This window comes from Brassica napus, chromosome C5 (genome assembly GCF_020379485.1).
Source record: "Brassica napus cultivar Da-Ae chromosome C5, Da-Ae, whole genome shotgun sequence".
Classification (NCBI taxonomy): domain Eukaryota; kingdom Viridiplantae; phylum Streptophyta; class Magnoliopsida; order Brassicales; family Brassicaceae; genus Brassica; species Brassica napus.
Genome location: NC_063448.1, coordinates 36,112,153 through 36,139,040, shown reverse-complemented (window position 1 = coordinate 36,139,040; position 26,888 = coordinate 36,112,153). Strand labels below are relative to the sequence as shown.

Sequence of the window (26,888 nt, the reverse complement as noted above, 5' to 3'; positions counted from 1 at the left end):
AATATAAAGGAACACTTATTATATCTCTGTAAAATAGAGAACAATAACCAAATGGTAATAGTGTAGTGGCAATCATTTGGGACTTAGTGTTTATCCACGTTGGTTTTGGGTTCAATTCTCACTATGAACTAAATTATCACTATTTAGCTAGTCTAAACATGGATTTCGGTTTATAGGGTTAACATGGTGGAACGTAATAGACAATCAGTCTAGTCCTGACATTAGTTGGAATATATTCCAAACTCGGATTATACAGTGTGATATCTAGTCTATTTTGTATTACTAAGTGTATTCTTACCGGAATCTACTATATCAGCTAATAAAGTATATAAGAAAATAAAAGAGAATATAATGATTTTTATATTAGAAGAAGAAATAAAGTAGGGATTGAATAGTTTGAACTTGGGGTTAATCCCAGTATCTTAACTGGGGTTTTTAGCTTCGGCTAAGAGACAGTTCTTAGTTTTTCTTAGATTTTAACAAAGAAAAGCTAAGAACTGTCTCTTAAATAAGAGATATAAGAGCCGTCTTTTAGCCGAAAAGTGTAAAAACAAAAAACAAAAAAATGTCAAATCATGAGTTAAAAACTTCCGGAATAAGAGACCGAAGTTAGTCAGGTCCTAACACCTCCATCGTGTTACCTCCATCGTGTTACTTCTCTCGTTCTGAGGAAGATTCATACACGAGTGACGAGACACAAGTGGTCAGGGGCACATCATTACAAAGGAGACGCTAGAAGACAACGTTAGATGACATCCTTTCGTGTCGATTCGATCCTCCTTTTTATTTTTTTGCCTTAGTATTCGACATTCATTTCAATTGACTTCTTCCCATATTTTCTGATTTACTTGTACAGAATATTATATTTTAAAATCCATTTATCTTTACTTTGTGAAAAAAATATAACTGATATGTTATTTTTACCCTATTTTTAGATATTCTGCCTTTTCAAACATATTTACTTGCTATTAAGTTCTAATGTATCCAATAAAAAGCATATACTTATTTAAAAATTAAACTCAGTTATCAAAATCTAACAAAAATATAAGATTTATTTTAATATATACTAGATCTCGATCCGCGCAGCCACGCAGGTTTTTGTTTTCATTTATTTTTACATATTTTGTTTTCAATTCTAAATTAGTATATATTATAATATATGTGTCTATCAATTTTTAAAACATAATAAGTTTACGGTATATTTTTTTCATTGAATAGATTTTTTAAAATTTTCACATGTATTTGTATCTTCTTCTATATATATATTTTTGGATTATTATTTCATTATTAAAATCGTAACTATATATATAAAGATTAGTAAAATATTGTTTTATTGTCATATTCAAAAATATTGTAACATTTCACAAATTTAGAAAGTTTAAAAATTAAATTTTTCGCTTCATAGATTTATATTATCGAGTAAATAATTAAACATTTAGTTTTTGTTTAATTTTTAAAATAAACTATATAGTTTAAAATTTGTTTTCATTGGTTTAAGGTAGTAAAGATTAATCATTGTTAGATAATATAATTTTTGTTATTTAAAAAAAAAATCTTTATAATTTTAAAAATTGATATCGAAAAATATTTAAATATTTAATATATGGAGGTATAGTATTACAACATTAAATTATATCTATTTAATTTATACTATTTATAAATCCAATGGATCATCTATTCTTTAAATCCAATTATTGATAGTCCAATAAAAATTTCTAGTAGGCTCAAAATTTAAATGATAAGATTAGAGATTAAATGTAACATGACTTTTTAGGAATAGGTCCATTAGGTCCATTTTATAAAAAAATCACACATGAATCAAGGTTATGATTTCTGTTTTAATATATAAGATTATTGTCGTTGGTAATAAAATGGTCATCTATATATATAAAGGAGAGTTTTCTCTTACCTCCTGCAGCCACGTCATCTGGGAGGGTGGGGCATTTCGTGACACGTGGCGGTTTCTTAGAGACTTACGAAAACTGCTTCAATGCTCGACGTTAGTTGTTTAATTATTTGAGCTACATGTTTTTATGGTTAAATCAGTGGGCTTTTTGATTATTGTCTAAAAAGCCCATATAATTTAGGGTTTATTCAGTTTTATACGTCGTGGTTCTTCACTTCTCACCACCAAAAACTGTCGTCGTTGTAACATCTTCATTAATCATCACTTGAAAACATTTATCCAAGCATTAAGATTTTCTGCACCACTCCTCCCACTCTCTCGAATTAAATCGACCATAACATCCTCCAAAGTATTTTCCTGAAGCTTCACCTATAAATGGCTTTGTTGCCTAGGATGAACAGTACTATCAAAACGAAATCCCAAAGGTCTTCCTCTGTCAAGCATCAAATCCATCAATGGCGAATCATTTACTCTTCTCCCCGATTTTAAAGCCAAACACTGTTCAAACACAGTCGAGAGATTCTGAGAAGCAAGAAATGTTAAGAAAGGCTGCCAACTCATGGATGTCCACATGCTTCTCCTTGACGAGCAGGTAACTCCGGCGAACCACCACCCTCTTTTATCAGCTCTTTCCACTTATTTAATGATTTTAAATGTCTTTCCACTTATTATGTCTTTCTCAAACAGTCAACGAGAAAGTACCTATTAACAATCTTATTCCCAATATCTGTTTTTGGATTTAACTTCAAACTAAGTTACTAACCAAAATTTATTTACTCTGTTTTTTTTTCAGTCGATTTCGATTCAAGGTTCTATCGCTTAATACTTTCAGAAATCTCTTGAAGGAACGAGGGATGTACGAGTTTCGTGGTATTGATGTCGCTGGAAGCAACAGCCACGTCAAAGTCTCCGACGCACCAGTTTCTATATGTTTCACTGGCCACACGAGCTTTGTCGAGGTCACGGAACCGACAGTGAACCATCCAACAGAGAAGTTTCGTTTACAAATGTATGATCAACTCATGGCTTTGGCTAACACTAACGTGGATTTGGCTGGTTTGTATAACAACTTTCAACTCATACTTTAACCGTATGTCCTCCATTCAAGCAGATAACTAGCAGATGCTCCTAACACTTATGTTTGCAATGTTTGTTTCAGACATCATGGGCAAAGTTAGTAGTATAAACATTGTTTTTTAATGAAGAAAACCAGTCCATATAGCTGGTCTTAAAATGTTAACTGACTGAAGTTTTGTTTCAGGTCGGCTTCCTGAATGCAACCTCTGAAATTCATTTCTATTTTGATAATGAGAATGGTGCAGGTACAAGTTATCTTGACAGGTAAATAGGTAATGATTTTGACCACTATTTTCAACAACACAGAGAATACCTTAATAGTCTAACCCACTGACTGAAAGCGGTTCTTATATAGGACATGAGGCAGTGGAAAAGGCTTGACCTCCCGCCCTACAAAATATGGGGGTGTTAAGAAGATTAAATGGATGGTTCTACATTTCTTGCTCCAAGTGCTACCGGGAATTGCAGGGTGGGTTTACATCATTCACATGGGCTTCCTACAATGAGGTGAACGCTGTTGGTATCATTAGATAAGTCACGTTCTTATTTTTTAGGAAACGGTTACTAATATTTTCACATTCTTTCGCTTATGAAGGCCGCAGGTGTACAAGAGCCACATGATTGTGACCTTCCACAATGCTTAGAGGAGATTATTGGGAGTACTTTAACCTTCCAATTGAACCTACCTCACTTCAACTTCACTGCAAAACATCAGAGCTTCACCGTCTCTTGCATTCTTGACCACAACCAGCGCCCTCCCCAACGTAATTTTGAGGTTCATGTGAGTTCTTTAGAAATGTATAGATCTATGAAATTTTATTTCTTTGGTTATAGTTATCATGAAATACATTGACAGGGTGGGAATGACAACCCTGAAGATAATATGCCAGGTGCTGGAGCAATAAAAAAACCCCACAGTATTGGACTTAATAGCACACTGTGAATGATGGTAATCGTGTTGGTAATGGTGATGTTGAAGGTGGAAGAGGTGACGCATCAGATCCACGAGATAACTCTGTTGACGGAAGCAGCACAGGAGAGGGGGCACCTGTGGAGGAAGATTGGTGTTCTGCAGAGAAGACACATAATGAGTAAAAACGTTAAGAGATCAAGGGGTGCTTAGGTTGCAAGAGAGGATGCCGTTTCTATGCATTAGTTTTTAAATAAGATTTCCAGACACTATTATGTCTGAGTACTACAAAGTTTCTGCTTTTATTATTTCCAGTTTTTTTTTTGAAACACTATTTCCAGTTTTCTTATTGTAACTTATTTCCAATTTTTTTTTGTTTAGAACACTTTAGTCATATCAGTCTTTTTTGCATTTAAAATATTAATATCATATTCTCAAACACCGTTCCCGATTCCTAGGAAATCATAATCTAATAGTCTCAAACATTAACCAGAATATTGATTATTCCGTTCCGTTTTTACGAGAATTAATTTGATACTTAGAAAAATCAGTCAGTACATGAAGAAAATCGGCCCATAACATCCAGAATTTTCAATACTTTATAGCTATGCAGACAAAAGTAACTTTGTTTCAGTTGGTCAATAACTCTTTTCAATCAACTATCAACAAATTTCGGGCACCCATATACTGCACAATCCTTCGCTGCACCAAAGTCAAAGAATACGAACCTTAAACAGAAGCATGGTTTACACATCTACGAGGAAGGAGAAAGAGAGAGTTATCTGAGTAAGAATGACACGGCAAGAACATCCGGAAAACTCGAACCATATATTTGACATGTATAAAAAATGATATTAGCCTGTTGCAACAAAAAAATGATATTAAGTTCAAAAAAAATATTATATTAGCATTTACATCTATTTTGTAAATGATGTTAGTTTGGTATAATTAAAATAATTAGTTACAATTTTTAAATCATTTATCGATAACGAACTAAAATTAATATTAATTACCAAAATTAACTTTAAAATTTTTACAATTTAAAATAAGTGGCTTAAATTTTTAAATCATTTGTATATTTTATTTTAAATATAGTTCAGTATATAAATTAACTAAATAATTTTTCATACCCATTTAACATTTTCTTTTCCACTAAAAGGATAATCTGCAAAGCAAAAAAAGTAAGAAATGATAAATAAGATGAATCCATATAAATATGGATTTATATTTATTTTTATTGGAGCGAGTCTGTGTTTTTGGTGGTCGTTAAAACCCTATAATTCTGACATGACATGACATCTGCTAACATGTATCATAAAATCGATTATTAGTTCACAGCCCTTAATTCTTAATTGGCAGACCTAATAATTCAAACTCAATTGGACTAACAACTTAGAGATGAAAAATGAAACTAATTGAATTAAAAAAAAAACTTTCAAACCCGGTGTACGCGCCGGAATACCTCTAGTAATTAATAAAAGAGCGATGGTAAACTATAGTTTGTTGACGTGTAAATGAGCTGGCAAAGAATATTATAATCGTTTTTGGCCAATAAATAAAAATCAAACGCAATTATCCAACCTTTTGTCTCTGAACTTTCCGTTTGCAATTGCCGTCCGAATCAACGAGGTGCGTCCTCCTCCGCTTCTCCCTCCGCTTCATCGATTCTTTTTTTTCTCACATTTTTTCTTTAATTTATCTTTTGCTGCGGAAAATTTGAGAGAAAAAAGAACAAATTTGGTCAGAGGCAGAAAAAAACGCGATTTGATTGTGATTTGGTTACTGAATTGGATAATTAGTTAAGTTTAATATGTTTTGATCCTATTTCTCGAGAAAATCGCAAGGAACAAAAAAAGCGAAAATGAATTAGAATTGGGCTATACTGAGGGTTTAATTTTGACTTGGTCAACGGAGTTTCAGGGTGTTGTTTCTGGGTTGTTAACATTTGAACATGTGTTCTGTTCTAAGATTTTATGTAATTCCTTCATTTTAATTGGTCATTATGGTTTTTTTTTTTGACATGGTCATTATGTTTTTTGTTGGGGAACCATTGTGATTTGGAATCGTTTTGAATTGTCATGTAATGGAAATTGTGTTTATGTAACATTGACATGTGTTTTCATATAGACACAAATGTAAGATGGGTTTTGTTCATCGATGCAGAAGCTTGTAAAGGCATTTAATTGTTTGATGGAACAACCCAGTAACGATATCTCTCAAGAACAAGCTCGTGAGTCTCTCATTGCTATCTCCTACACTTCACCAGAGGAGGTTGAAGACTCTCTAACGCCCTCAGATGTGAAACCTGTCGTCAGTACCACAAATGGAGTCACCAAAACGAACTCTGAAGTCGCGGAAAAGCTCAGATCTGAGCTGATCTCCATCTCCTACGACGAGTCACCGTCCCCCTCACCTGATGTTTCTCCGACCTTGCCCAACGGTGTCTGATATAAGTAACTGTACAGATCAAAGTCTGTTCCTTTTCCATGCGTACAACTTTGGTTTGGTCTAAAAGGTAGACCATTGTGATATCTTAACGTTTTCTTTCATGAACTGTATGAAAGTTTTTCTTATTTGTGTTGTTTAAAGTTAAAAGCTCTCTCTTGAGTCTTATTTGAATGATCATCTTTCAACCAAATTAGTATTACAGAGATACAAAGCTGAGAGAGATAGGGTACGAAACATAGACAGGTGAAACCCTCTAGTGAGCAGCATCTTCCTCTTCGCAGAACTTGGTGTATTCCTTTGGACCCATCAAGGTTTCCAACTCTGCAGGGTTGCTTGGTTTCACCTTTATCATCCAACCATCTTCATAGGGGCTTGAGTTGATCTACGCAACTCAAACATATCAGTTTTGGTACGCGCCACACTTAGTTAACTGCAAATTGAAAAAAAAAACTTACCAAACCAGGTGAATCGGTTAGCTTTGTGTTAACCTCAATGACTTCACCAGAGATTGGAGATAGAATCTCACTTGTGGCCTTCACACTCTCCACAGCTCCAAAGTTCTTTTCTTTGCTCACTGAGCTTTTCTCTTCTGGCAGTTCCACAAACACAACTTCTCCTAAATGGTCCTGCGCAACATCAACATATGTAGTTTCTCTTTTTTCAGGCAAGTACTGATAAAACTGATCTATACTAGTTCTGATAAGCTATGTTTTTGTTACCTGGGCATGGTCAGTGATGCCAATGGTAGCCACTGAGCCATCATGTTTCACCCACTCGTGTGAATTTGCATACTTGAGTCCTTCCAACACTTGAAACCCAAAACAACCACCAATAATTTTCAGACAGAGCAATGCAACACACAAGTGGTGTAAAAATGATAATAGTTTTAGCTTACCTGAGGAGAAGCATCTGGAGATGGAGAAAGCAGGAAGGAGATGAGATTTGGAGGTAGAAGAAGAGAGCTTAAGAGCGTTTGCTGTAGAGGAAGCCCACATTCTCAGTGCCATTTTGCTCTGTTTTCTCAAAGGAAAGTGGGAAAATGGTAAAGAGAGAGCTCTCTTAGTGGATTTTTATTAACTTTTGTATGCTATCTTTAGGACGTATGGCAGAAAACGAAAGCCTCATCTTAATGTTGGCGTGGATAAAAGTGTAACTCAAACGTTGACAAGAAAAAGTGCGACTCAAACCTTCTCTGCGAGTAAGAAGGATTTGAAATTAGTCATTGTGTAGGGGAAATGTGTTAAAATGAAAAAAAAAAAAGTTTGGGTGTCTATTGCTAGGGACAGCAAAATATCTGTAATTTTTTATTTAATTTGTTATTTGTTTAAGCTGAATCGAAAAGTCGATATCTTTACGAAGCAAAACAAATAAAAATATGCAATATGCATTAGAAATAAATAAAACTAAAAATACTAATTTTTTAGAAATGAATAGTTGATTCGATCTTATCCATTATATACCTATATTATATAATTATTATATGCTATATAGGTTTTATAATATTTTTATTTATTAAATTGATTAATTTAGCTATCAAAGTTTGAAAAGGTAAATAACTGTTATTTTTATAAAATATTATTTTGAACAAAAGCTATTATTATTTTATATTATTTTCGATTATTTTTTCTTTATTTATTTATTTTTATTTTATTTGCACAATTTGAATCAGATATTTGATCGAAAATATAAATTTTCAAGATATACATGTAACTATGGAACAAATTAAATTAGATAATTTATTCGGATGAAACGAATTGAATCAATAAATATTTTCAAAACCTAAATATTCGATGAATCGTATGCGCCCCTATCTATTTTACTATTACTGGAACTTAGTAGGCTATTTAATATAATACTAAACCTTCATCCGCGCAACTGTGCGGGTATATATATATATATTTTATTTTTTAGTTTATAATAAATGATGAATTTTCAATAGTTAGTCGTATAACATTGAGTAATTTTAGTGTGTGTGTTTACAGTCTGTTGTATTACCGATATTTAGTATCAAATAAATAAATTAAAAAATATAAATAAAGAGAGTTATGTATTTACATAAGATATATAGAAAACAAATTTTTGAAATTAAAATATGAAGAAAGAGAGAGGTATGAGTTAGTATGGTTTACAAAATTGATATATGACTCAAAATAATTTTTTTGAAGAATATTTTATTTATGCAACTTCTATTGTAAGATATAAAAATGTGGATTAAGATTTGCTTAAAAAAACTGAAAGTATTAATTATATTTAAATAGTTTCCAATTAGATATGGTCTTAATTTTAAGAAAAAATATAATCAATATAAATAATAAATATTTATATTTGTTATTTCAACAATATATAAAAATTGGTTAGCATAATTATTTTTCGAAATCTATGAGTCAATTATGGTTAGATTTGGGTATATTAAATAATCGATATAAATGATGATTGACCCCCAAGTTAAAGGGCCAAAAATATTATGCTGACCAATTTTATATATTGTTGAAATAACTAATATAAATACCAAAAATAATAAGTAATATTGCTGGATTTAAAAGATTTGGTTTACGTATATTTTGGATTCCAAATCTGTTAGTTACATGATATGTACCGATGTGGAAAAAGATGAGAATTTAAAGCAGCTTTTTAAAATAGTAGTTGTTTATTTTGAAAGATATTTTTTTATTATATTTGGAAATCTATATTATTAAAAGATGAGGATTGTATATTGATATTCATTAAATCATACTAATATTGATTGCAAGTAGCTATCGTGTGAAACTTTTGTTTGCAAAATGTGAGGATGAGGGTCTAAGAAGATGTATATTTTTAAGAATTGTATAAATTATAATTTCAAATATTTCGTTGATTGACCGTAAGGTATGACATTGGATGATTAGTGAAAATCATTGTTTATCATGATAATTAAGGTGTATACAAATAGTCAAAGTATGAAGGAAGTATTTTATATAGCAATTGTTAAGTTGTTTATTATTAAATGTGAGACATGGATATGTCTGGTTGGTACGAAGTTAACGAAAACCTAATATATAAGTATGAACGTTGATCTTTTGAATTTTGTTATATACAGTGAATTTTTTTTTTATAGAAATGACAGAGATAATTGATTGTTAAGCAATGGAATAACTATAAAAGAAAAAATATATATAAGGGTGATCTGGATTGTTTTTGTTTGGCAAGTATAAATTTAATTTCGGATAAATCAATTAATAATCCATTTAAACAAAGAATCCATAAATATAGCTTCAACTAATACATCAGTGGTATGAAAGCGTAAATAAATTGAAAAATTAAGGGATAATCTAATTTTATACTCCTGTTTTAATAGATCAGATATATCGGGTCTGAAGAATATAATCGATCATACCTATGTCTTAGTGACCCCAACAAGTGGCGGGCCAGCCGCACTGTAAGATTTGAGGCCTCAGTAGAGGGGATACGTGGACAAAGCTGGCCCGTGTGACATCTCTATTACTACTTATCCATACCAGTATTGGGATTCAAAGAGAAGACCCAGATTTTTCATATCAGGTGATGCGTCGACGCATTTCCTGAATCTTAATATACCTCTATGCGTCAGTGCAAATAAGACTCGTATAGTAGCAGCAAATAGGGAATGAAAAAGAGAGCCCGATGAACTGCAAAATAGTGTAGATGACCAGTGACCAGTGTTTGCTTTATATGATAAATTAGGTAGAGAATTGTATCACGTGTTTTGAGATGCCAAGAAAAAGTTAGTGAAGAAAGTGGTCACTGATTTGGACTATTCATAAACATTGTTATTATTCAAAAAGAAGTTAAATGTAGTGGTAAAGAAAGCTCTTCTAGCAATCTGCCAAAGTTTTCTATACACCCACATCTGTTTCCAGTCTTTGACTTCTTAGATCGCAGCTTTACCAGCTCCTTTGGGCATTTTCTTTGATGCATCTGAAATTTTATTTTAACATGGGTTTTGTCGTTAGAGATCGAAAGATTCAATTCTACAAACAACTACAGAGAAATATAAAAAGGTTTTTACCATCTTCAACGTCCTTGCGCTGGTAGTAGTGAGGAGCTAACTCAATCAACCACTCTGGTTTCAACTCCGTTACCTGCAATTTTGGGAGTATTAATTATACAAACAAATGAAACCGAAACAATTCAAAACAAAGATCCAATTATATGATTAAACCTATCAATCATGAAACATAAGAATTACCTGTCGCATATATTCCTTGGAGGTGAGCACTAGTTCATGATATACAACCCATCTTGGCAACACCTACAATAAGCATTGAGAAGAATTCATCAATATTCAAGATTCTAGCAGTACTCATATATTTTTTTGGTTCAAATATAGTGAGAATTAATTGACCTGAGATAAGCCTGAATTGGGATGTATGTGCACTGTCTGGGGATGCTTCACAGTTCGATATGATCCATTCTTCTGCAGCTTCGCAGTGTGCGGGAAAAAGCCTGATCAAGGAGATCATTAGCAGAGGTATATTACAATACATTTCAAAATCAACAAAAACGAAAGTGAGAGTACCAGCTACAATGGACTTTCTAACTGAATCCAATTCGTTCATGTTTGAGCTGATTTCTATTTCCACTCTCTCGAGAAGTCCTTCCAACTGGTCACGGATATCTCTGGCTCTTTTCATGCTCCGTACCTGAACATATATGCATGCAACCCAAAACAGATTTCAAACGGATTCACATGTAATCCGATGCAATGATAATCATAGAGAGACAGCACGGTACCTGAATGTAGTTCTCATAGCACCACTGTGTGGAGTAGTTTGTTTCCTTCCATGAGCTGTAAACCTTCACAAAGCAACAACAAAAACGATAAACATACAAAGATAATGGAAGGAAGGAAGGAAGGAAAAGAGGAGAGAAAGAGAAGGTTCAGAACCTTTAGCAAAGCAATATGATCACCGATATTTCCAGTGTGAAAATTCATTCGTGCATTGTCAGCGTGAACCTGTTTGTCCTTGGGACGGTAGAAGATAGACCCTCCAACGGACAACATAGCAGCAATTGATATTATCTCATCTGAGCACTTGTACTTGTCCGAAACAACAATCATCTTCGATAACATCGGATCAAGGGGAAACTCTGCCATCCTTCTACCGGCTTTAGTCAATTCACCGAGCTTATTTAGAGCACCTAGAGCGAAGAGAAGTTCTAAAGCCTTCACAAGTGCTTCAGCAGGTGGAGGGTCCATGAAATCAAAGTTTATGAGATCATGAATTCCAAGACTCTTTAAAGCAAGTACCACACTTGCAAGATTCGTCCTCTGTACTTCTGGCACCGTGTTTTCCTCCAAGTCGTTGTTGTAATTAAACGCTGTGTACAGACGGTAACACTTCCCTGCGCTTGTTCTTCCAGCTCGTCCAGCACGTTGAGTTGCTGAAGCCTTGGAGATAGGAGTAATCAGCAAAGACTCCATCCCTGTTCTCGGGTTATATGATTTCATCTTGCTAAATCCAGGATCAACAACATACTTTATACCATCAATCGTCAATGATGTTTCAGCAATGTTTGTCGCTAGGACTACTTTACGTGCCCCTTCTGGAGTTGGCTCAAATATCTTTGCTTGGAGTTCGCTTGGAAGGTTTGCGTAAATCGGGCATATGATTAATTCACGGATCTTTGTACCCAAACCTCTTATCCTTTGCTTCAAGATTTCTTCTGCGGTTTCAATTTCCTCTTGACCAGTTAAGAAGACCAATATATCTCCAAGCGGCTCCCTCACATGGATAGTAAGCACAGTAACTATTGCTGCGTCCATGTAATCAGCTTCAGGTGCACTTGTAAAGTTAATTTCAACTGGATACCTTCTCCCTGGGAAACTAAAAATCGGCGCTGTATCAAAATAATCAGAAAACTTTTCGGCATCCATTGTTGCACTAGATATCAACAACTTCAAATCTGGTCGAAACCGCGCTATATCCTATCACATAAAGGAATAGCCCAATCAGAATTTATTCAAGGAGCTATCTAACCATGATTGCATAAGCAAGAAGATCCACTTGCCTTAACTAATCCAAACAGTATATCGGTTGACAAGGTTCTTTCGTGCGCCTCGTCTACAATAACGACACTGAAAGGTTTTGCAATCAGTAAGCAAAAACGTTTATTTTTCAAAAGTAATTTTTAGAATTGTGAAAGAAAGAATGCCCATTACCTGTAGCTGGCCAGATCTGGTTCCCCAAGCAGCTCACGCAAAAGCATTCCATCAGTCATATACTTCAGAACAGTTTTATCTGAAGTACAATCCTCAAATCGAATGGAATAGCCAACCTGTGACAAGCACCAACCACATTTTAGATTCAAAGATTGAACCGACAGTTGTGTAACGATCAACTTACAAGCAGGCAGCCAAAGGGGGAAAAAGCAAGCATACCTCATGTCCAAGTTTGACACCCATCTCTTGAGCCACACGGGCAGCAACACTCATAGCTGCAACTCTTCGGGGCTGTGTACAACCAACCTGAAACATAATAGCAAATCATTATGGTTCTTTACTTGAGAAAGTTCTACTTTGCCAGCCGCTCTATACTTTTGAACCTACTCAACCACAAGGTCATAAACAAGGCTTACTCTTTCTTCATAAACAAAACTAGATCTTTTATAAGGAACGAACAACTTCAAAGTAAGTTCATTCTCAACAAGCTAACAGCTGTCAACTAAGGACTAACAGGCTATTTTATTAACGAATTTTACATTAACAGTTCATTTTGAAGGAACTATGAGTGTTTAACTATATGCTACAATTACGGGTAAGGAGTAGGTTTGTACCTTTCCTCGCTTTGTGTAACCAGCTTCGTGGAGATATTGTGGTATTTGTGTTGTCTTTCCTGAACCAGTGTCTCCCACAATGACAAGAACCTAAAAAATTTACAGAGGTTGAAAGAAGGTTTCAAATTTCAGTTACATGTAGCAGAGGAAACCATAACAAAACAAAATATTAAAAAAAGTTATGCACAATTTTACAACAAAAATTTCAATCCACATTTTCCGTTGTACACGACACTGAAATTTGATGCTTGCTATAGTTTATAAGTGTTTTGTTCTCTATTGATCTTGTTTCACTTTCGATAGGGACTGTTAAAATGAGCTTCTCGTAAAAACTGTTATTAGATGTCTTAAAAACTGTAAACATGTTACATTTAAAATCTAGTGTCGCAGTATGTAAACCAACGGCAAAGACATGAGAGCTAGAATCACCTGATGCTCTTCCACGGCCTGAAGCAACTGCTCACGATACCCGTAAATTGGCAGGCTTTTTCTGACCTCCTGAATCGCAAATAAACAGATGCAAGAACATGTCAGGATAATTTTTTTTTTTTTTGCTACGGATATTAATTCAAAGATAACAAGCAATCTGAACTTATCCGAACTGCATCTTAAAAAGAAGATTTGGTTGGTTGAGTTTGAGAAAACAGAGTCAATCAGAAGAAAAAACAGAAAAGTATAGCACCTGAAGTTCTTCTAAAGCTGTTTTTTCAGCCGCATCTTGAGCCTCTTTAGGATGCATACCATCTTCATACTGCATGGCAAAAACAAAAAGTCAGCTACAAGTCCCCATATGCCAGGTCTCATCAGGTTTAACAGATATTCATTGGTAATACATTTTCACCAGCCATCACAGATTCCTTTATAAAATTTATTTGGTCCTCGAACACAAACCTACAAAAAGCAAACACTTAGAATCCACAGATCATGGGAATAATCCATGATTAGAAAGCTAACGACGAGTATCCTCAAAGGAAACAAACAAACCACAACGTAGCAGAGTAAGAATAAAACAACAAATATGTAACAGGTCTTACTGATAATCGTCTGAGGCTTTTTTGTTCTTTGAGCCAAATTTTAGTCTTGCTTTTCCTGCATAAAAATAACATTTAAATCAGCATAAGAAAGAACAGTGTCACTTAAATCAGTGGGCAGCAAAGACAAGACTGGTCAACTGAAATATAGTTAAAACTTAAAACAGAATTACCAATCTGATGGTCCTCCCAAGCTTCTTGCTCTGCAAATGGATCCATCTTCTCCCTTGAATCCAGGTCCCTAAACAAAAAAAAGATGATTAAGAATGCTCAAAAGGGTTTTGAAAAATACTAAAGTTAGATATGGCAAGCGCATGCAGATTAGAATGTGTTCTATCTCTAGCAAAGCGCTCTTTGTCAACTCACTTGTATCGTTGCACAGCAACAGCAAATCTCTTCTCCTGATCAACACCCCCCTCTTGATCATCATAAGCATCTGGAATTCTATACTGAACTCCGAGAAGGAGGAGTAAGAAGAGTATGGGTTAGATATACAGAAATTTTACAAAACCAGGAGGAAGAAGAGTCCAGCAAGATGCAAACATTACCTCCTCTACGTTATCTTCATCTTGTGTTCTTTTCTTCACCAGATCATAAAGCTCTCTCTTGTATCTATAAAAGAGAAACATATCAACCGAAGCTCAACTAACCAAAACTAAACATACCTTGTGACATATGAATGCCACCATATAGCTTTTAGAATTGCAAGAAAAAAAAAAGAATAAATCACATAACTGAAATTTCAATTTTCCTCGTCAAAACAAGCGCATTGCATCAGACAGATTTTGGCAATGGTAACAACAACACTGATGCAAGAAAGATGTAGCAGTTACCTATACTCACGAAGCTCTGTTTCTGTGAGCTTTTCATCTGCGAAAAGATATTGTTCATCTTCTATCTCATCCCTATGGAGAAGGAGGAAAAGTAGAAACCAATTAACGGGAAGATCGCAATACTAAGAACAAAAAGATGCAAACATTTACATGTTATGTACCTTAGTTCTTCCAGTTTCTTCTGTTCCCTCTTCCTCAAATATTCTTGTCTTGAAACTTTCCTGCATTAGAACCAACAAATGATATCAATAGCAAGGACAGCACGAAATAGCCTTCAAAGAGATCATTTCTATCAGTATCATCAGAAAACACTTCAATGGTTATTACACGCTAATGGTTGATAGAGTCAAGAATTGGTAACTAATAGTGGCAGGATTAAACATACGAGACACAGGTTAAGCTTGGAAACTATACTTCATTACCTTCTATCTTTGTCAAAAAACAATCATAAAAACACATATAAGAAAGAAAAGTTTCATTACCTTAAAGAGTTTAAATCATCCTCCTCCAAAGCGTTCGCTCTTCGAAGAGCCTCCTCTGTTTTCAAATAAAAAATCCAACATGAGACACAGTGTCAGTTGAAAAGACTTATGCCTAGATTGCAATGCAAAATAAAAATATAAATGTAGGTTAATGCACAAATTATAACAGAGTGTACCTTGCTCTTTTTTTGACAACTTTTGCTCCGTTAGCTGATCATTAAACAAATGAAAAGAACATGACACTGAATTTCACATCAACAGAGTACACCGATAAGTGAGCTATGCTAACTACATGTTTCTCATTCTATCAGGGATATAATATAACATATGAATGTGTATTTTATAGCTTAATTCATTTTCCTTAAATGAATCTAGATTTGCCTGTTATGAATCACAAGAAATCTCATTCATTAAGAACTCGCACACAGTTGTCGACAACACTTAGTCCCTGGCCGGCTACAACTACATGACCTATTCGGAGCAGAAAACAGAAATCATACCAAGAATGCAATTTTGAGGCATACCTTTCGTGTCCGTGCAGTATCACGATCTCTTATATGCTGCTCGAGTTCTTCTTTCTCCTTTTGGTCACGCACTCTTTCCTCTTCTGACTGTGCCAAGTGTACAAGAACAAAGTAAACTATATTAGCACAGGTGTTATCGACTCCTATCTATAGTAAATATCCTAGTTACTCCCTTTCTAAAGCAAAAGGCTAGGGGGATTATCAGATATACCTCAGAACCATCATCCTCATCTTCAGAAACCTTTCTTCGAACGTGTCTACTGTCCTCTCTAACAGGCACCTACAATGTTGTTAACAGCTTTATCAGACGAGACGCCAGGCTAAATCTTACCATGAAGAAAGAAAAAAAGGCTGGAATTTGGCAATGGGGAAAAGAAACTACACCTCTTCATCACTGTCATCTGACTGCCCACTTTTCTTTCTAAACCTTTTCTTGCCCTTATCTGACTTTTTAGATTCAGAAGCTGAAGGTTTTTTCTCCTTAACCACTTCGTCTTCATCATCATCGTCATCATCTATAAGAGCATATGTTTGTTGCTTCCTCACTAGCATTGCTGCCTCTGCTTCCCGTTGTTGGTAAAGCTGACAGAGGAGCAGATAAAAAAAATCAAGAAAACCAACCAAAACTGCCTTTGCTTACATCCATACATACTTCTCTCAGAAAAAAAAAAAAGTAAACCGCATTTTACTTCAAAGAAAACTCACATTCACAGAAGCAGTTTGATGAGGAACTCTAGCAAAAATCTCTTCCGCAAAGGAACGAGTATCACCAGAAGAAGCAAATCCGTTATCCATCAACACTCCAACAAGTTCAGCTGGTGATTTTGATTGTTTAGCTGCAACAACCCCAATTGTAAATTATCAGATAGCAGCAAAAAAAAAAAGTGCTTCATAAGCTCCATAAACTGGAAGCATCAAATTTACCCTTTACAATGACATAGTTAACAAGAGTTATTTGAGAATAGCCAAGTAGCACCATCAGCTTATCCGAAACCCATGTCTTCAAATCATTGCTCGCCATTCTCACTGCATTGGGTCATAACAAAACTCACATCAAAAAATCCACATCTTAGTTTATTTATTCAGCTTGAATTTATCAATCAACCGGATACAGCAATCTCTAGATTTATAAGAACAAAGATTCATCCTAACGATCGAGCTAGCGTGATAAGTTACAAACCCTAGATTTCCGTAACTAACGTCCAGGTTAGAAACCGAAGCTTACAGAGATATAAAGCATGGTACATATATTCAAAAAAATAAAAATAAAGCATGGTACCTTGATATAGGCGCGAGATTACACGACGGAATCTGTTGAAGTGATTATACGGTCAGACGATGGAGGCTATAGAGATGGAGGAAACGGAGGCGGCATAAATATCAAAGTGTTTGTTGTTTTTATCAGATTTTAAATAAAAAGCGTGTGGTTTTTACCTAAATCTCAAATATCGTTTATTTATGCAGTTTTTAAGGGTTGTAAATTGTAATGTTACGATATTGAAAAAAAACACTGCACGCTGTTAAATTCACATAGACGCCAACTGTATGTTGTTTTCTCTTGAATGGGCCAAAACCGAAAAAGATGGGCCTCACATAGTAATGAACACATATATGAATCGCAGGAATAACGCGTGAATACCACGCGATAGGTTTGAGGTGATCGTTTCAGTCTTTCAGAGCAAGGACTTGACGTGATTCCTAGCTTCGTCGCGTATTTCCCGATTTGGAAACTTCTCGATCACCTCTGATCCAAAAGAGGAAATGAGAGCTCTTCTTGCAGTCTCCAAGTCGATCCCACGAGCTTGGAAATAGAAGAGCTGGTCTTCTTCAAGATCGCTGATGGCAGCTCCGTGTGAGCACTTGACATCGTCTGCAATGATCTGAAGGTTCGGTTTTATGTTCACGGTGGCTCGAGGTTTCAAAAGAAGGCTTCTTGTTAGTTGTCCCGCGTCTGTCTGTTGAGCATACTTGTTAACTCGGACATTGCCATCAAACACAGCTTGGCCAGAGGAGTGAGCAACAATGCACTTGTGGAGCTGTCGGGAAGAGCCTCGAGGATGGTCTAAGACAATTCTGCTATGGAGATCAAGTGTCTGCTCGTTGACACACATATGAAACGTTGTTAACTCCGTGAGCGTATCGGGTCCAAGCTGCTGCACATGAACATTGTGCCTCCCTAATCTCCCGCCGGTACTCACTTCTACAAGCTCATATTCACTCTCTGCCTCCTACGAAAAGATCAACCACATGGAAATATTCACTCTCCTGAACAATGCAGCATAAAAACATTCGGGTTTTGAACTCAAAGCCATACCCAAACATCCAAAAACTTTAACTAAGCTCTAAACTTTTTACCAAGTAAAAGAAGAAAGAGAGAAACAAAACTCGCATGAGAGGCTAAAACTAAACTAAACTGTTCATCCTCTGCATGAATTCAATCATAAAGATTGCTACTTTTCTCACCCAGCAGCAACAAGAAGGTGAGCAAAGATACCACTGAAATCACCAAATGAAACTAAGCTGGTTTGTCACCAAAGAGACAAGAAGAGAACCTGTCGGACGAAAGTCCACTTGATATGAGCAGCAGCCGTAGACTCTTTCTGCAAGTAAGAATGCTTAACCTTGGCATTCTTCAAGACAACAACTTCCAAAACAGGATTGGTCCAATAAAACCCTTGTTCGTCTTTACTCACAAACTCTTCAACTACACCAACCTCTCCTCCTTCCTCTACCAGCACAAAAACCCTAGGATTCGATACCGGTAACCTTTTCGATTCCCGGTCACCGGTTTGACCAGAAAAGTACCTCAGATGAATCGAATTCTCCACTTTACATCCAGCCGGAACGTAAATCACAGTCAAATCCGGGGCTCCCATGCCGTTAATCGACCAGAACAGATCACCGGAATCGAAATCTCCGATGAATTCGGAAACCCGGTTCACGAGCTCGTCCGGTAGACCCGAAAAGCTCCCGAAGTAAACCCCATCAGGCAAATCCGATGGGCCAATCGTCAAATTGGACACGAACCCGTCGATAATCACAGCGTTTGGGAAGTGGGTTTCCGTCAGATTGTCTAGAATCTCCGAGTTACGTTGCTGGGTCGAGACTGGTTCGATTTGGGAGTAACGGATGAAGGATGTGTCGGTGAATCGGAAAGGCTCGTCTCTTCGGGATGGCCATGGAGTAGATAAGAGGGACTCAGCGGAAGAGTCTCGGATTCTCTGGAGAGGTAAAGAAGAAGAAGAAGAAGAAGAAGAAGGAGAAGGTGAGAGAGAGTCTTCGAGAGATTCAGCCAACTGAAGTACGAATGGGTCGGAGAAAGAGGCTTGTGCTCGGACAGAAACAGCGGTAGGAGTTGTTCTTTTGTTTGAAAACGATTTTGGTATAGAGGACAGGTTCGGTATCAGTGACAAGCGGCTGAGAACGGTAGCAGTCGCCATCTCTTCTTCTCTCTTTTTGCAGCGATCCAACCACTTTTTCTTCACGAATGGTTTCTCTTTGTTCGTTTCGTGTCTATTTTTTCAATCATTGTTTAATTTGGGCTTATTTTATAGACCCGTTTGAAGTTTTACCGGCCCATTTCTCGTTTTGTTTCATATTATTTCCTTTTCTGAACTCGAGGGACTTTTTCACCTTTTTGTCAGTGTACATAATTATTGAAATTGGATTGTATAGTTTACAATAATCCAGATGAAAAAAAAGGGCAGAATTCTTGGATATTACCGCTAGGGCTGGCCAAATAAACCGAACCCGGAAACCCGAACCGAACCCGATCCGATAAAAATGAATCCGAACCGATCCGAACCCGGCATAAATACCGAATGGATCTTGTTTTATGGCATTTCGGGTTATGGATAATCCGAACCAAACCCGAACCTAAATGAATACATGATAGAACTCGAAATATTCAAAATTTCCAAAAAGAACTTGTACCAAACATAATCTCAATTCCTAATATGTATTCAAAATATATCGAACATCTAAAATAATTATCTATTATATGAAGATTGATGGTTGAAGGTGGCGGTTGAAGGTTGAAGTTTTTAGATTTGGGTTTTGTTTTCATTGAATAATGTTTTTCATTTCATGAGAACTTGGTTTTCGTTTTATGCTTTTATTTATTTGCTTTTATTTCGATCAATAACAATGTTTACCTTTCACTTGATTTTGAATGATCACATTTGATGTTCCTTTCTTTTTTTGAACCGATTTTATTTATGTTTTGGTTACAAAATAGGTACAAATCAAGTATTTTAAAACCAAAGAACCGATTTTACTTACTTTTTGTTTACAAAGTAGATATAAATCAGGTACATTTAAACCGAAGAACCGATTAGGACCCGAATCTGAAAGTACATCGGGTTTTACCGGTTCTTTGAAGATTTACTAAACCCGACCCGAACCCGATAGAACCCGAACCGGTCCCGAACCGAATTTTCATATAATCCGAATGGGACTGATTTTGATAAACCCGAAAAACTGAAACCCGATTGGACTAAACCGAAACCCGATTGGGACCTCGAATGCCCAGGTCTAATTACCGCAAACAAAACCGCGAGAAACAAAATTTTCTGAAAAAAAAAAACAATTTGCAACTAAACTGTAAAATAAAAACTTCTCCAATCAAGTAACAATAAAAACTACTTAAACTATTATTTTAACCAAAAAAGTAAAAGTCATGGAAAATTATTAAAAAATACAGTCAGACTGAAAAAATTAGAGAGCAAAGCTGAATTTCTTTTTTTTTTTAATTCGGTATTTGTAGAAAATTTCCTTTTTTGAAAACCAAGGACGCTAGAGACTATAATAACAAGAGCAAACGGAGAACCCTTACTGAAACTCGAATTAAAAAAAAATGGAGGTGTTCAAGGATGTTCTTGTAGAAGCAGAACTGAATCCAGGTTCAATCCAAGACTGGCTTTCACTTACACAACAAGGAAATAAGATCGACAATGGAACTCGACGGTCTTATTTAATTATTAAAGTGAAGAAACATCTCTGAGCTCTTGGTTGGGTCTTCTCTTACGCTTTTAATGGTAAGAAACGGGAGATGCGCTACAAATCTACCGACGGAAAGTGGTTCCACTCTCTAGCTGATGCTTGTCTAAGTTGTGTCGATGAAGATGTCCCTAGACAACAACAACAACAACAACAAATAGTTCCCAAATCTGACTTGCCTTGCTGTCCAAGAAATCTTGTTCTGTTAAACAAAAAACAGAAGATGAAGAGAGTGAAGGATTGTTACAACACGACTGCGTTTCACAAAGAGAAGACTTATTGTTGGGGTCAAAATCGGTCACGACGGAATCAATTTCTGAAAGTCCGTAAAAATCGGCATGAACGTTTTTACGAAAAATAAATCTTAGAAAAAGATCTATTTTTACGAAGAATCTTGCGGAGAAAACACATTTACGAAAAATAGGAGAGAGACGCAAACAAGGTTGACGCGTAGCAACCAGCGCAAAAGCTGGTCGCTACGTAGCGACCGAGCTCTCACCAAAGCTCGGTCGCTACGTAGCATGCTTGGTCGCTACGTAGCGTGCTCGGTCGCTACGTAGCGTGCTCGGTCGCTACGTAGCGTGCTCGGTCGCTACGTAGCGTGCTCGGTCGCTATGTAGCGTGCTTGGTCGCTACGTAGCGTGCTCGGTCGCTACATAGCGACCGAGCTCGAGCCAAAGCTCAGTTTCGGTCGCTACGTAGCGATCGGGCTCGAGCCAAAGCTCGGTCGCTACGTAGCGACCGGGCTCGAGCCAAAGCTCGAGCAGGAGCTCGGTCGCAACGTAGCGACCGAGCTCGAGCCAAAGCTCGGTCGCTACGTAGCGACCGAGATCGAGCCAAAGCTCGGTCGCTACGTAGCGACCGAGCTCGAGCCAAAGCTCGGTCGCTACGTAGAGACCGGGCTCGAGCCAAAGCTCGGTCGCTACGTAGCTCTAACTCATAGCCGCAAAACGCTTGATCAAAACAATGTCTAGAAATACAAAAGAGAAAATCGCAGTTCGCAACAACGCTGGTAAGAAAACTCCAGCCGCCACTGCGCTTATGGCCAACGCCTATGCAAACGCCACAGTTCTTGACAAAATCGAAAAACCTTTCTGTGACTTTTCGCCACAGGAAGTGCAATGAAACGAGCTCGCGATTTCTCATTTTAAGCATAAAGGGAAATGATAAATCTTATCAAACCCCGTAAGTTTGGCTCATTACCGAACAAAAGAAATCTCAATACGTAAGGGTTTTACCAAAACACGTTTTCCGAAAATATTTCGGAAGGGTAAAACTTGTTCTCCCAAAAACCGCAGAAAACCCCTAGGTTAATCGCGGAAAAAGGAAGCGCAACAAATCGATTACACAGCTCGGTCGCTATGTAGCGATCGAGCTCTAGCCAAGCTCGGTCGCTACGTAGCGCCCGAGCACGCACAAGGCTCGGTCGCTACGTAGCGACCGAGAACGCACACAGCTCGGTCGTTACGTAGCGACCGAGCACGCACACAGCTCGGTCGCTACGTAGCGACCGTGCACGCATACAGCTCGGTCGCTACGTAGCGACCGAGCACGCACACAGCTCGGTCGCTACGTAGCGACCGAGCCTTCACACAGCTCGATCGCCACGTAGCGACCGAGCACACACACAGCTCGGTCGCTACGTAGTGACCGAGCCTTCACACAGCTCGGTCGCTACGTAGCAACCGAGCACACACACATCTCGGTCGCTACGTAGCGACCGAGCACGCACATGGCTCGGTCGCTACGTAGCGACCGAGCTCAAGCCAACTCTCCAATCGCAACGTAGCGACCTGCAAAGCCTCAGAAAGGTCCTCCTTTGGGTTCTCTTTTGAATCCTCATCGAAACGCTTTTCGTTTCGTCTCAATCGGAGTTTCCGTTGAGATTTTACGACGAAAACAAGTAGGACTCTTCTTGGCTTGCTTCCACTCGCAACGTAGCGACCTGTCAGACCTTCAATCACTACATAGCGACCTGTCAGGCCTCAGAAAGGTCCTCCTTTGGGTTCTCTTTTGAATCCTCATCGAAACGCTTTTCGTTTCGTCTCAATCGGAGTTTCCGATGAGATTTTACGACGAAAACAAGTAGGACTCTTCTTGGCTTGCTTCCACTCGCTACGTAGCGACCTGTCAGACCTTCACTCACTACATAGCGACCTGTCAGGCCTCGTAAAGGTCCTCCTTTGGGTTCTCTTTTGAATCCTCATCGAAACACTTTTCGTTTCGTCTCAATCGGATTTTCCGTTGAGATTTTACGACGAATATACGTAGGACTCTTCTTGGCTTGCTTCCACTCGCTACGTAGCGACCTGTCAGACCGTCACTCGCTACATAGCGACCTGTCAGGCCTCAGAAAGGTCCTCCTTTAGGTTCTATTTTGAATCCTCATCGAAACGCTTTTCGTTTCGTCTCAATCGGAGTTTCCGTTGAGATTTTACGACAAAGACAAGTAAGACTCGTCTAAACTCTTTCGTTTGCTCCTACTCGCCCTTACCTCCATCTTTGTGTTCTCCTTCAAAATCTCGACTGAAATGTCTCTTGTTTCGTCTTGATTGGAGTTACTATTGAAACTTTTCGATAAAAAAAAAAAAACCCGCAAAGACTAGCTTTCTCGCTTGGATTCAGATTAATCGTATAAAACGGCAACAGTTAACTTAACACCTTAGCCGCCTCAACTATACGATTACGTTGAACCTTTTTATAAAACTTGACGTCGTATCTACGGAGAAGATAACAGCCAAGTTCGGAAGATAAATGTCAAGTTTAAAGGATAAAGACCAATTTCAAAAATGGCGAACATACACGAGAAGAGGAAGGGGAAATAAGCAAGCAAAACTGAGAGGAGACAAAACTGCATCTGCGAGAGAACTAAGGTATTTCCGACTTGAAATTTTTGAAATCAGACTTGGAATTTTCGTAGGAAATTACTAAGAAATAAAAACGCCTTTGAGACTGCCATAGAACTTCAGGGAACGTGAAACCTAGGTGGATAGTCTAGCGAACTGAGTCTTAGGCGATTTTTCTTGTCTCGATATATCGTTCCATAACTGTTCAGCCAGATCTTGCAAACCGATCTAAACTCTCTGAAAATCGAGAAACGATCGCCACGCATATCAAGCTCGCTTCCTAAAGAGAGAAAAAACCAGAGACATGAACGTCGTCATAAAACCGATTCGTTTCTAGCAATTTTCTTGGAACCGACGTATTCCAAGTCGTCAAAGTGGAAACAAACCAAATCACAGTCCAAGCGTCGTCTTTAAATCGTCCAGGATATTTGATCATTTCAAACCTTAGAAGAGGAAACGTACACAACCCTTCAAAGTATCGGTTCAAATATTTTCTTTCGTAAAAAAAAAGAGGGGGAGTAGGTACGTATACTATACTCGTATACTCCCAAACTTCAAAAACTTTTGCAAATTGTCAAGAAAACGATTTTGTCAAAGCAAATCGTCTCAAATAGGCAAACGACAATCTAAAATTCGTCTAAATGCTAGCAACATATCGAGACGATCATGAAGATAATCTCAAAGACTATACATCATTTCTTATCGCAATCATGCGTACAGAAAACATATACCAATATCAAACTGAAACTCGACGATTAGCCAAAGTATTGAAGCCCTTTCCAGTTTTAGAAAGCCAGTTTCGTTTAAAAATTTCTACGAGAAATCTTCAATCACCAAAGCATTTCTTTCAGTTTCCGTTGTACCAAGTGAGTCACGGAAAAGCATCGAAAACATTTGTGACGAAGAAAACTCGAGAATAGACGTAGCATCGTGCACAAAGAGATGCTTTCCTCTCGATGGTGGCTAGATCCACCTCTGGTCGACCAATTCGTTCCAGAAACGAATGTGTCATGAGAATCCTTTCATAAAACCTATGAAAAACGTTATGCGACTAGATCGTAATGAAATAAACTTCGGTAACACTCCATGAGTAACTCCAAGCAACTTTCACCTAGGATCGAAATCACAGCAGAAACGTTTCTCGCGAAACCCACAGAAAGAACGCTATTTTAACATATGTTTACATATCTCCGATCTACAACCTTCGTAAAACCGGTCCCCGTTACTTACGCGAAAAATCCTTCGTACAATCAGACCAAGTCTTACGAAGAAACTTTCTAAAGTTAACATAACAGGCTTTATGAAGAACCGTGCGGCTCGCCGGCTTCTTCTTTCCTTTTCCCTCGGTCACATCCGAGAAGGCAGTCGTCCCGCCACTGACTCCACACTGGTTATGTAGCAAACCTCTTGGGCTTCGTCTTCCTCAAGCAAAAAAGATTCGATTTTCATAAGACTATAGGTCACATTGTACGAAATATTCGTCGTATAACTGAAGTCTAGAGCGGAGAATCGTTTTTTACGACTATCGGCCATATTAGCATGGATAACCCCGTCAAACTTGGCCTATCAATCTCAACAAGCTCTCTTTGGCCCTCGGTCAATTACGCCTTCCACTAAAGGTCCAAACCAATATTTGCCATCCTCTTTAAGGACGATTGTAAACTAACATGACCTTAAATGTTAAAGTACCATGGTCTAATCCTTGACCTACAACATCCTTGGCTATCTGAGTGAACACATCCCTCACGCCAAGCCAAACCATTTGAGAAACCATAGCTCCATCACTTAACGGCTAAACGACAATCTACGATTTGTCTAAAAACGTTGTGTGACTATTAAGAGAATAATTATCGTATAGCCTACAGTCGGAAGTCATATGATAAATTCTTTGTAACGAAACTCAGTCCTAACAACCAAATGGTTAAAGGAAGATCTAAACTTTTTGAAAATTGACCGAGTTTAATACGCTCCACAATTCACTTTAAACCCGCAACGTTTTACCCATAATACGCGGCTTGTAAGGAAAAATTCGTAACAAAGCTTCTAGAGCTATACGAAACATCCTCAAAAATGCACGAAATAGATCTCGGAAAGCCAACACTTCACAATGCGCTATGAAGGTAAACGCTTCTTCCCATGAAAAAATTTACGCGACACCTCAGTCCTAATTTCTCGATTGCAAATCAAATTATTAGCATCCAAACAGGAACAACAATTTTGGCTGCGAACATCCGTAGTCAAACAAGAACGTTTCTCAAACGCAGGGCTAAAACTAAACCCTTGCAACATCGCAAAACATCTTCAAGCCAGCGAACATTTCTAGCACGAAACGCGGCATACGAAAGAATAACAAATCTTCAGCCTCGCGAGAAGTCGCAGACGCCTGAAGATTTGTTCTTCGACGAAATTTCCTTCCTCGATAAAAATACTTTCTTGGAAGACCAGACAGTCATACGCACTAACACCTTCTCAAAACATATCCTTCGCGAAGACTCGAAACGTTATTTTTTACCATTAAGTTTGTTGCTGATCACAACGAACTCTTAACGTCCTAAACAGACTTAGCCATCTCGTGGAGATGACTCTCGTACATCCGACACAAGGATAATAGCGCTATAAAAGAAACCCAAAATTTTTGGTCAGCACTTCCAGGAGGCTTAAAAATTGTCCTTGGAGAGATGCTCGGTTCCAACCATACAAGTCGTATAAGCCGAGAACCTATCGCGGACTTTAAATCGGTATGGAATCAGGATGAAACTGAAACGGGATACGTAAGTCGAATTAGTCATCGCACCCTCTAAAACCAGGAGTAAACCTAGGTCTTGCCCTAAACCCAGCGCACTAGTCTCTAACATCTCTAGGCATAGTATCAAAAACCTTGATACGAGATCCCAAAATTTGTCTCTTTGCCAATATTCGAGCGTCTTCAGAAATCCCGCAAGATTTACACACTGCGGAAAACTCTCGAAACAGATCACGGATATAGCAGTTCACACAGAGTTAGATTACGAGATGACAACTCGTAATCTTCCTTCTACACC

General features: G+C 37.4%; 4 protein-coding genes across 28 annotated transcripts; 1 reads left to right on the top strand and 3 right to left on the bottom strand.

Moving 5' to 3' along the window:
* The first annotated feature begins 1,924 nt into the window (after positions 1-1,924).
* On the top strand, positions 1,925-6,512 carry LOC125575115. Of its 25 annotated transcripts, none has more exons than XR_007323913.1 (7): positions 1,968-2,498; positions 2,700-2,915; positions 3,018-3,079; positions 3,168-3,247; positions 3,339-3,764; positions 3,840-5,522; positions 6,057-6,512. XR_007323913.1 is itself a non-coding variant. In XM_048758521.1 (2 exons), exon 2 carries the CDS (start codon positions 6,051-6,053, stop codon positions 6,339-6,341), a length of 291 nt encoding a protein of 96 aa, XP_048614478.1. In that variant the 5' UTR covers positions 5,462-5,522; positions 6,021-6,050; the 3' UTR covers positions 6,342-6,512. The 25 variants fall into 25 exon arrangements, 1 of the variants encoding a protein (XP_048614478.1); XR_007323908.1 differs by having other exon boundaries at positions 1,970-2,498; positions 3,168-3,255; XR_007323923.1 differs by having other exon boundaries at positions 1,963-2,498; positions 2,700-3,255; positions 3,339-3,490; positions 3,579-3,747.
* Positions 6,476-7,502, bottom strand: LOC125587646 (glycine cleavage system H protein 3, mitochondrial). Its single transcript, XM_048758520.1, has 4 exons — positions 7,237-7,502; positions 7,061-7,149; positions 6,797-6,967; positions 6,476-6,723 (listed from the first exon to the last, which is right to left on the bottom strand). The coding sequence occupies exons 1-4, from the start codon at positions 7,346-7,348 to the stop codon at positions 6,595-6,597; spliced, it is 501 nt and encodes a 166-aa protein (XP_048614477.1). The 5' UTR covers positions 7,349-7,502; the 3' UTR covers positions 6,476-6,594.
* Positions 7,503-10,002: 2,500 nt separating this feature from the next.
* On the bottom strand, positions 10,003-17,508 carry LOC111213830 (pre-mRNA-splicing factor ATP-dependent RNA helicase DEAH1). Its single transcript, XM_048758519.1, has 28 exons — positions 17,283-17,508; positions 16,928-17,029; positions 16,709-16,839; positions 16,388-16,585; positions 16,215-16,283; positions 16,004-16,090; positions 15,656-15,689; positions 15,480-15,534; positions 15,159-15,218; positions 14,998-15,069; positions 14,713-14,776; positions 14,531-14,613; positions 14,338-14,405; positions 14,168-14,222; positions 13,967-14,024; positions 13,816-13,884; positions 13,563-13,631; positions 13,134-13,223; positions 12,739-12,825; positions 12,520-12,635; positions 12,369-12,435; positions 11,245-12,285; positions 11,091-11,153; positions 10,876-10,999; positions 10,702-10,802; positions 10,546-10,608; positions 10,366-10,438; positions 10,003-10,274 (listed from the first exon to the last, which is right to left on the bottom strand). Exons 2-28 carry the CDS (start codon positions 17,022-17,024, stop codon positions 10,228-10,230), a joined length of 3,141 nt encoding a protein of 1,046 aa, XP_048614476.1. The 5' UTR covers positions 17,025-17,029; positions 17,283-17,508; the 3' UTR covers positions 10,003-10,227.
* LOC111213829 (protein ABCI7, chloroplastic) lies at positions 17,501-19,519 on the bottom strand. The gene is made up of 2 exons (XM_022715665.2): positions 18,556-19,519; positions 17,501-18,231 (listed from the first exon to the last, which is right to left on the bottom strand). Exons 1-2 carry the CDS (start codon positions 19,441-19,443, stop codon positions 17,677-17,679), a joined length of 1,443 nt encoding a protein of 480 aa, XP_022571386.1. The 5' UTR covers positions 19,444-19,519; the 3' UTR covers positions 17,501-17,676.
* Between the last annotated feature and the right edge of the window lie 7,369 nt (positions 19,520-26,888).

Excerpts from the sequence above, each read along its gene's own strand:
- LOC125575115 (XM_048758521.1), top strand. The coding sequence starts at position 6,051 with ATGCAGAAGCTTGTAAAGGCATTTAATTGTTTGATGGAACAACCCAGT.
- LOC125587646 (XM_048758520.1), bottom strand. The coding sequence starts at position 7,348 with ATGGCACTGAGAATGTGGGCTTCCTCTACAGCAAACGCTCTTAAGCTC. Across the intron at positions 7,150-7,236 it reads CTCCAGATGCTTCTCCTCAG|TGTTGGAAGGACTCAAGTAT; the intron begins GTAAGCTAAAAC and ends TTGGGTTTCAAG. Across the intron at positions 6,968-7,060 it reads GCATCACTGACCATGCCCAG|GACCATTTAGGAGAAGTTGT; the intron begins GTAACAAAAACA and ends GATGTTGCGCAG.
- LOC111213830 (XM_048758519.1), bottom strand. The coding sequence starts at position 17,024 with ATGGCGAGCAATGATTTGAAGACATGGGTTTCGGATAAGCTGATGGTG. Across the intron at positions 14,406-14,530 it reads GTTGCTGTGCAACGATACAA|GGACCTGGATTCAAGGGAGA; the intron begins GTGAGTTGACAA and ends TTTTTTGTTTAG. Across the intron at positions 12,826-13,133 it reads GTTACACAAAGCGAGGAAAG|GTTGGTTGTACACAGCCCCG; the intron begins GTACAAACCTAC and ends ATTATGTTTCAG.
- LOC111213829 (XM_022715665.2), bottom strand. The coding sequence starts at position 19,443 with ATGGCGACTGCTACCGTTCTCAGCCGCTTGTCACTGATACCGAACCTG. Across the intron at positions 18,232-18,555 it reads AGTGGACTTTCGTCCGACAG|GAGGCAGAGAGTGAATATGA; the intron begins GTTCTCTTCTTG and ends ATCTTTTCGTAG.